General features: G+C 51.1%; 1 protein-coding gene across 1 annotated transcript in view; it reads right to left on the minus strand.

Annotated features, from left to right (window-relative positions):
- The window catches only part of SORBS2 (sorbin and SH3 domain containing 2), a 79,752-nt gene extending 71,299 nt beyond the window's left edge, over window positions 1–8,453 (minus strand). The window contains exons 1-3 of the mRNA XM_038755072.1: window positions 8,393–8,453; window positions 7,991–8,017; window positions 7,242–7,369 (exon numbers count right to left, since the gene is read on the minus strand). Coding sequence (XP_038611000.1) covers window positions 7,242–7,369; window positions 7,991–8,017; window positions 8,393–8,453 — 216 coding nt within the window. The remainder of the gene's footprint in view (window positions 1–7,241; window positions 7,370–7,990; window positions 8,018–8,392) is intronic.
- Window positions 8,454–9,348: the final 895 nt, after the last annotated feature.

Raw genomic sequence — 9,348 nt, forward strand, 5'->3', positions numbered from 1 at the left:
CCTCACTACTCTCCTACTACAACCCAGCCCGCACATTTCACTTTTCTAATGCCAACCTTCTCACTGTACTTCGATCTCATTTATCTCACTGCCAAACCCTCGCTCGTGTGCTGCAACACCCTCCCACCTCAAATCTGACAGACAATTACTCACCCCCACTTCAAAGCCTTACTGAAGGAATATCTCCAAGAGGCCTTCCCTAAGCCCTCCTTTTCTCTTTCCCCACTCTCTTCTGCATCACCGTGACTTGCTCCCTTTATCTGTAATTTATTTCTATTATTATTGATAATAATAATAATAATAATGGTATTTGTTAAGCGCTTACAATATGCCAAGCACTGCTCTAAGCACTGTGGTAATAACAATAATGATGGTATTTGTTAAGCACTTACTATATGCAAAGCATTGTTCTAAGCGCTGGGGAGGTTACAAGGTAATCAGGTTGTTCCACGGGGGGCTCACAGTTTTAATCCCCATTTTACAGATGAGGTAACCGAGGCACAGAGAAGTTAAGTGACTTGTCTAAAGTCACACAGTTGACAGTTGGTGGAGCTGGGATTTGAACCCATGACCTCTGACTCCAGAGCCCAGGTTCTTTCCACTGAGCCATGCTGCTTCTGTCTCCCTCTCTAGACTTTAAGCTCATGGTGGGAAGGGAACGTATCTGTTTATTGTTATACTGTACTCTCCCAAGTTCTTAATACAGTGCTCTGCACACAGTAAGCGCTCAATAAATACGATTGAAAGAGTGAACTGTGCTCTCTCGTGTCCCCTGGGTGATGGCACAAGCCCAGGGAAGGAGGCTGCAAGGTGGCTGGATGTTGGAGGTCAAAGGCGGGCCTTTGGGTCACCAACACCGTGCCCGAGATGAGGAGGGCAGATCAGGTGCCTCCAAAAGAGGGACCAACCTCATCCTGGGGAGGGAAACGTCACATCTGAGAACGGCAGGAAAGAAGGAACTCCAATGCCTGTGATTTGCCCAGGCCCCTTGGAGTCCCTGGTCCCTGCCATTGGCACCTAGGAAGCTTTTTGTAAATTCTATTATTGGTATCGATGATCGTTACCACTTTGATAGTTAATTATCATTATTATTAATAATATGAGAAAAGAGCAGAGGGCTAGTAAAAAGAGTACGGAGTCAGAGGACCTGGGTTCTAATTCCCGCTCTGCCACTTGTCTGCTGTGAGACCTTGGGCAAGTCATTTAACTTCTCTCTGCCTCAGTTACCTTACCTGTAAAATGGGGATTAAGGGTGTGAGCCCCATGTTGGGCAAGGACTGTGTCCAATCAGATTATCTTGTATCTACCCCAGCACTTAGTACAGTGCCTGGCATATAGCAAGCACTTAACAAATACCATTTTTTAAAAAAAGGTGGGAGGAATCATGTTGCACTTTGATGAGTGACCTTTGGGCATTTGATATCTGCCCCACCTTCAGCCTCACAGCATTTATGTAAGTATCTATAAATTATATATTACAAACTATTTATTTATATTATTGTCTGCCTCCCCCTCTAGACTCTACGCTACTTGTGGACAGGGAAATATGTCTACCAATTCTGTTGTATCTGTACTCTCCCAAGAGCTCAGTACAGTGCTCTGCATGCAGTAAACGCTCAATAAATACCACTGATTGATTACGTGTCACTGAGCCCGGGGACGACGAGGTGAAAATCCGGTCGGAAGAGGAAGAGGTTTGGAGGCTGATCATCTTACAGAGACTTAGGCATCCCAGCCCTGGGCTCGTCGTTGGCCGAAGCCCATTCCAGCATCGAGCACGTCCCTGACCGGTGCGCTCCCCTGATCAGGGCACATCCTAGCATTAGGCACATCCCTGACCGGGGTACATTCTTGATCGGGGCACGACCCTGACCAGGGCACATCCCTGAAAACAAGTTTGAGGACTTCCTGGCCAGCTGGAGTAAGGACCCACTGCCGTTTGAAACCAGACTCTGACCTGGCTGGCACCAGGCCGCAGGCACCCCCCCCTTCAGGGACAGCACTCGGGAGTGGTTACCCAAGTTACTGACAGTCCGTTTGGACCTGGGGTTGGAGTCCGGTCAACCCTGCTCCTTTCCCTCCACCACAGTCAACAGTGGAACGGGGGGCTGTCCACACTTCCACAGGCTCTCAGAAAGCCAGGTTAATCCACCCCCTCCCCTGCTTGCCTCCCACTCACTGAAGCCCCCATCACTCTACCATCCACTCCTGCTCCTCTGCCATGGGCTGGACCACCCCCTCCTGGGAGGGCCCAAAGGAGTTTGTCCTCTGAGATGGGGAGACAAGGCTGTCTCAGGGGCCTCCTCGGTAGACAGCATTGGCACCCCTGGCCCAAAGTGATCATTTCAATCACCCAGCCCAGAACAATCCAGACCCTGACCCACGCCAGCTCCGGTGCTTTTGGCTAGGGGAACAAAGGTACTTTACCAACTCTCTCCCCGGAGCATTAACGGTTGCGGGAGTGGGTATGAGGGCGATTCTGAGCAGTGTACAAACCTACTTCCCCCAAAGCCGCGGACTGAATATTTCGCATACTGAATGGACAATACACTCTTTCATTGTGACAAGGTTGAGTCACCAGTCCGGGGCTCAGCAAACACATATCTACTTGCCAAGGGAAGGTGTAGGTTAATGAGCAGGTAAATCCCATGTTAATTAGCAAACACAGCAGCAGGAGGCAGAGGGGTATTCGGAGCAGACGTCAAACCGATGCAAACAAACACACACGTACACACAAGAGTCAAAGGCAGCGCAGTCAGGCCAAAGTCCAGATCCTCTCACGAGTGGAATTTTGTTTGCCTTCAGCAAACAATCCATCAACCACAACGTCGACTAAGAGCTTACATTATGTGATCTGCCGTGGTCTGTACAGTGCTCTGCACACAGTATGCACTTAATAAATACTATCACTACTGGAGGGGATCAGGATCTTGGCTGGAAAATGCAGGTGATCCTGGTTGGGAGCTACGGGTGCCTACTGAGAGACTGAGCTGGAAACATTTCTGTATGCCCTGGGGGAAACCAAGTCACAAGAATGTGGTCAAGATGTCCACGAGGGACAAGCCTGACTTGGAGGGCTGGAGCAGGGTCATGGCCAGAGAGAGGAGATGTCCATGCAGTGTTTTCAGTTCACTGTGGGCAGGGAATATTCCTACCGACTGTTGTATTGTATGCTCCCAAGTGCTTAGTACAGTGCTCTGCCCACAGTAAGCGCTCAATAAATATAACTGATTTTTTAATGATATTTGTTAAGAATTTACAATGTGTCAGGCACTGTTCTAAGCACTGGGGCAGATACAAGGTAATCAGGTTGGACACGTCCATGTTCACATGTGGTTTACTGTAGTAATCCCCATTTTATAGATGAGGTAACTGAGGTACAGAGAAGTGAAGCGACTTGCCAAAGTCACACAGCAGATAAGTGGCACAGCCGGGTTAGAACCTAGGTTCTTCTGGCTTCCAGGCCCATTAGACCACACTGCTTCCCAATTGACTGATTGATGGATTGATTCAGTTTCTGCCCTCACAAACGATCCAACCCAAACACCGAACTGTCTGATCAATTACTCGCAGTCTACAGGGGCTTTTATACAGCTCCCATCTGCTCCTATCCCATCTATGAAGAGAGGGTGAGCACAGGGAACTGTGAAGACAGAAAAACCAGCTGGTCCAGAGAGGTTTGGGCAGATCTACGGGCTCTGCTGGATCACTGGAAGAAAAAGAAGGGATGGAGAGGGGAGAGTCGGGATGTCAGTTGGTCTGTGCTGGGTCACTGGAGAGAGTCAGGGATGGAGAGGAAAGATTTGAGGGTGGCATCAGTATAAGTTTAACTTTGAATGTGAGTGTCCACGAGGGCATCTAGCACATAGCTCCTCCAGGTGTCCTGGTGTCCCTATTGGTGGTCTATGCACTTGGCTCTTTCTACCTCCATCCTAGTATATATCTTTTACACTCTGGTCCTTCATCTTCCTGTAATTTTAGTGTCTGTCTCTCCCACTAGACTGTGACCTCTCTGAGGACAGGCCCCGGTAACTCTACCACAGTCTCCCAAATCCTTAATTTAGTGCTCTGAATACAGTAAATGCTTAGTCGATACTACTGATCGTTGATCGACTGATTGACAGTGGGGATGATCCAGGGGGTGTCTCTCAGTGACTGATTTCCAATCAGACTGGTGCTGACACAAACCAGATTGGGCACCACAGATCTGGAAGTTGAAAAACTCTGGAAGAGGCCTCTCGGCTGGAAGAACAAGTCACTTCCCGAGGTGTAGAAGCAGAAATCCTCACCCTCGGGATATAATACATTCAGGGGCATCGGGGAATTCTGTCGATTTCCTGACCCCCGTCCCTCATCCTGCCCTCGCTCCCTGCCCAGTCTCACGCCCGTGGGGTTACTTGGAGGCAGCACGGATGGGTTAGGAGACTCAAGACAGCTCCGACACAGGAGGCGGGCAAACAGAAATACCGGCTGGCAGCCTGGTGCCCAGGCGGGAGCAGCAGCTGAAGGCCTCGATCCCACATCTTTAAGAGGCATCTGGCTGGGTTCTGGAGGAAGCCAAGTGGGCTGTGGTGCACTTTCGGGGCCAGGTCCTGTTTTAGTGTCGCAGAATGGAGCTAGCTGGACCGAGAGGCAAGCCGTGTGGGTCTCAGGCCCAGGGGCCCGGGTGGGCGGGAGAGGCCTCGGTGGGGACGCTGAGGCTTCTGGTAGCTGAGAGGACTGGAGCAGGGTCCCCGGGGGACTCCCTGCAGGGTCTCTGTGGCCCTCAGGAAGTTTCGGAGCGGATGCCTGCCGGGCCCAGCCATCTGCCCCGGGAGCAGGTCCGGTGCCCGGTGTGTGAGTGACCGTCTCCATGTATGAGACCGTCGTGGTGGACTGTTGGGAGTACGTGGCCGTCCACTGTGCCGCCGCCGCCTCCTCCTCACTCGGACGGTGCATGGTGTCTGCCGACGTCCAGGGCGTGGCAATCTTCACCGCGGCGATTGTTGACCGTCTAAGCCTATGCCTGCCGCGCGATTGGCTAGTGAGGACCTACCCAGGCCAGCCGATCTAGCACAGTGGGAGGGGCGAGGACAGGGACCCTTCTTGGGCTAAGACCACCCATACAGCAAGGTGGCAGGAAGGAGAGAGAGAGACAGGTAGTTAGCAGGAGCAGAAGCTGAAGGCGGCTGGTCTCCCTGTGGCCACTCTAAGGGTGAGGAAACCAGGGACTCCCAGAGTGCAAAACAGCATCCTGGTTCAGGCTATCACTCTGCCTTTAGACCCCCAGGAGAGGACCCGAGTGCGGGCCGGACCCCATGGCCGGGCGTGTGCGGTGGATAATAATAATTATGGTATTTGTTAAGCGCTTACTATGCGCCAGGCACTGTACTAAGCGCTGGGATGGATACAAGCAAATCGGGTTTGCACTGACTCTGGGGACTGATCCAGGGCCACCCCCTGAAGGCTGATGACTACACAGAGGACCCTGGGCAGTATAAGCTCCTCGTAGGCAGGAATTGAAACTACCAACTCTGCTGCACTGCACTTTCCCAAGTGCTTAGTTCAGTTTTCTGCACCAAGTAAGCATTTAATAAATACCACTGATTGATTAGTGGCCGTGCTGACATCGAGATGTCTCTGCATACACCTGGTCAAACCTCCAATACTAGCAGACAGCTGCGATCTCTCTGGCATCTCCCCAAGGGCCACAGAGATATATGTGGGAGCAAAATCCCCAAAATGGACACAAGACGTACTTTAGGCTGAGGAACGGGCAACATGTGAGAAGGTTTATAAGCCATCCAAATGACTCAGCTGCTCATATCAAAATAAGAGATTTGGAATTCCTTCACCTCCATGCCCCCTCCCCTCAGGAGTCTGGATTTCAGAGTGGGTGAGACTCTTGGCTGCTTTAAGTCAGCACTCCCATAACGCCACACATCCTACTGGTGGGTCACCTGTCGCATTGGGATCAGAGATATGGGGATGCAGACATTCCGGGAGGTCCTTTAGGCCTCAATGCGGTTGTGCCACGGTGCCAGTGGGCGGGATGCCCAGCCCCTGCTCCACAACATTCTCTGAGCATCCCTGGCCAGCTGGCCCTCATATCCTGAACCCTTCCAGCAAATCAGATAAACCCTGGAACTGGACATGTCTCGACTCCATAAATAAAGCTCTCCTGCCTCTGCGGAGCCCTGGTCTCCCAGCGTCAGCCCCGAGCCCTTTCGGGGTCAGAACTTCCTGAGAGAACTCTGCCGCGTGGGTGGAAAGACCTCAGTCCACTACCCTGCCCGCGGTGCGGTCCATGGGAGCTGAAGGGCAGAACAAAGGAGACGAGGGCAGTTATCGGTGGGGTGAGCAGTGCCCAGAGGGCCAGATTGAGACCTCTGTGGGTCCCGGGGCTATTCAGTTTGGGGACCACTCCAACCCCGATGCCACAGGAGATGTCATTATGTCACACTGGGCCCCTCCTTCCTCTCCACTTCGAGGCAACAGCTGGAGTCTACCACACTCCCAGTTCCCAGATGGGGGAAGGATTGGGCAGGAGGCACTACAAGCCAGATCCAATTCTGCACTGCCCCCTCTGATGTCACCCATGCAAGGTGGCCTTCTTGGGAAAGTCTGGTTCAGGCACCATCTTTAAAATGGCCTAAGCCAATGTTAGTCACGTCAGGGCAGAAGCAGTTCAAGTTGCACATCTCTTGGTGGTAGCTGGGACCATCCCCCTTTTTTAATGGCATTTATTAAGCGTTTTACTATGTGCAAACCACTGTTCTAAGCGCTGGGGAGGTTACAAGGTGATCAGGTTGTCCCATGGGGGAGCTCACAGTCTTCATCTCCATTTTACAGATGAGGTAACTGAGGCACAGAGAAGTTAAGTGACTTGCCCAAAGTCACACAGCTGACATTTGGTGGAGCTGGGATTTGAACCCATGACCTCTGACTCCAAAGCCCGGGCTCTTTCCACTGAGCCACGCTGCTTCTCGGTACTTGTGCTTCATCAGCCAAACATGCCATTAGACTGTCAGGTCATAGTGGCAGGGAATATGTCTACCAACTCTGTCATAGTGTACTCTCCCAAGTGCTTAGAACAGTGCTCTGTACAGAATAAGTGTTCAATAAAAACGATTGATTGATTGAAGCCACACTGCACTCAGAGGAGATACAAGCAAAGCCAGAAAACAGTGAATCAAAGCCTTTGAAAGGCCCCCAGAGGTGCAGGATGCCAGAGGACAGCGGGAGAAGAAGGGGGAGTGTACCTGGGAAGAAGGTTTTTTGTCTTGCAAGTTGGGCCGGACACTTCTGAATCCTTTTGCTGCAAGTGATGAATAAATCGCATCTCCGCTCAGCGGCTCTTGGGCTCGCTCATTGTAAGCCCTCCAAGTTTCTGGGGAGGCAGAAAAGCATAAGCAGCTATTGGATGCATCAGCCCCACCCTGGCCGGTCCCCTAGAGAACATATCCTGGGATGCCAACTGGTTCCACCGTGCTAGAGTGGAAGCTCATTGTGGGCAGGCAATGTGTCACTTCTCTTCTCATTCCTTATCTCCCCTCTCTATGTCCCTTCAACAGCCACTTCAACACTTCCCTGCCATCTAAACACTGGGTTTGTGCCTCGCCCCCACTCTACTGCTGCATTTCTGTACCGACATTTATACTCTACTGCTTCCTCTTACCCCTAATTGATTGCGGCACCTGTTTTCCCCCACTAGCCGGTAAGCTCCTTGAGGACAGGGATCATGTCTGCTAACTTACTGCACTCTCCCAAGCACTCAGTACAGTGATCTGTGTCTGGTGGGTGCCCAGTACAGGGCTCTGCACCCGGTGAACACTCAATAAAGTGCTCTGCATCCAGTGGGGCTCAATCCATACTGTACTGCTACCGTCCGTCCCCAGGAGTTGGACACAGGGCTGTCCAGAGCAGCGTGTGGGGCCCCAGACGGCACAAAGGAGCCACATTTGCTGGGATTAAGGAAACACTCTGAGTTTGGAAGGTTCTTTTCTTTTACCTGAGTCTGGAGACTGTGAGTCCCGCCCTGAAACAAAAAGAAAAACCAAGGTTATTGTCAGCCCACATTAAACCACTGGGTACAAAACCGCTGAAATAACACTTTTACTTTCCATTTTATTTATTTTGATTCTTCCATTGGTGACTATTTCTCTGCCTCCCTCCCCTTCTAGAGAGGAAGCTCCTTGTGGGCAGAGAATGTGTCCTGTGCTTCTGCACACTCCCCCAAGGCTTAGTACAATGCATTGCCCTCAACAGGGACACAGTAGATACAATTACTGCTACTCCTACTGCAGCCCACACCACGTTCCTGAAAAACTGCTCATCGGACTACAGAGGTGCCCATGCTTCATGCTTTTCATGGGAGCCATCGGAGCCCAGACCAGGAGTGAGTCAAGAATACCTGTGGCCAATAGGTTTGGAGAACTCTGCACTCTCTTCACCGCGGTTAGTGTGACAGACATGGCGGAGGTTTAGTCAGCCCCACTGCGATCTGCAAGCACAAAATGACATTGCACAGGCCCCACACAAAGAGCAAGCACAAACAGAGTCCACATCGAGGGCCTGGAGGCGGTGACGTGAGGGAGGGGTGGCTGGTTCAATGGGGACCGTAGACCCCCGCTCATGAATCTGAAAACAGAACTCTTCATCTCCCCACCCAAACCCTGTCATCCCCTTGGCTTTTCCATCACTGTAGACAGCACCACCAACCTGCTCGTATTCTCACAAGTCTGTAGCCTTGACATTATCCTTGACTCATCTCTCTCATTCAACCCACGCAGTCAATCTGTCACCAAACCCTGTGGGTTCAACCTTCACAAAATTGCTAAAATCTACCCTTTCCTCTCCATCCAAACTGCTACCATGTTAATCCAAGCATTTATCCTATTCTGACCAGACTACTGCATCAGTCCCCTTGCTGACCTCCCTGCCTCCTGTCTTTTCCCACTCCAGTCCATACATTACTCTGCTGCCCATTCAATCCACGTTTTTCCATTCCTCAGGAACCTCCAGTAGTTCCTGATCTACTGCTGCATCAAACAGAAATTTCTTACCAGCAGTTCTAAAATCCTCAATCAGCTCTCTCTTCCTCCTATTTTACTCACTGATTTCCTAATAAAACCCAGTATGCAGACTTTGCGCCACTAATGTCAACCTACTCACTGTATCTCGATTTCATCTGTCTAATATCTGGCCTCTGTCCTGGAACTCCTTCCCCCTTGATATCCGATGAGCAATCACTCTCCCCATCTTCAAAACTTCATTAAAATCACAACTCCAAGAGGCCTTCCCTGACTAAGCCCTCACTTCCACAACTCCTTCTCTCTTCTGCACTGCCCTTGCACTTGGATTTGCATT

Source organism: Tachyglossus aculeatus, chromosome 12 (genome assembly GCF_015852505.1).
Source record: "Tachyglossus aculeatus isolate mTacAcu1 chromosome 12, mTacAcu1.pri, whole genome shotgun sequence".
NCBI classification, from domain to species: Eukaryota; Metazoa; Chordata; class Mammalia; order Monotremata; family Tachyglossidae; genus Tachyglossus; species Tachyglossus aculeatus.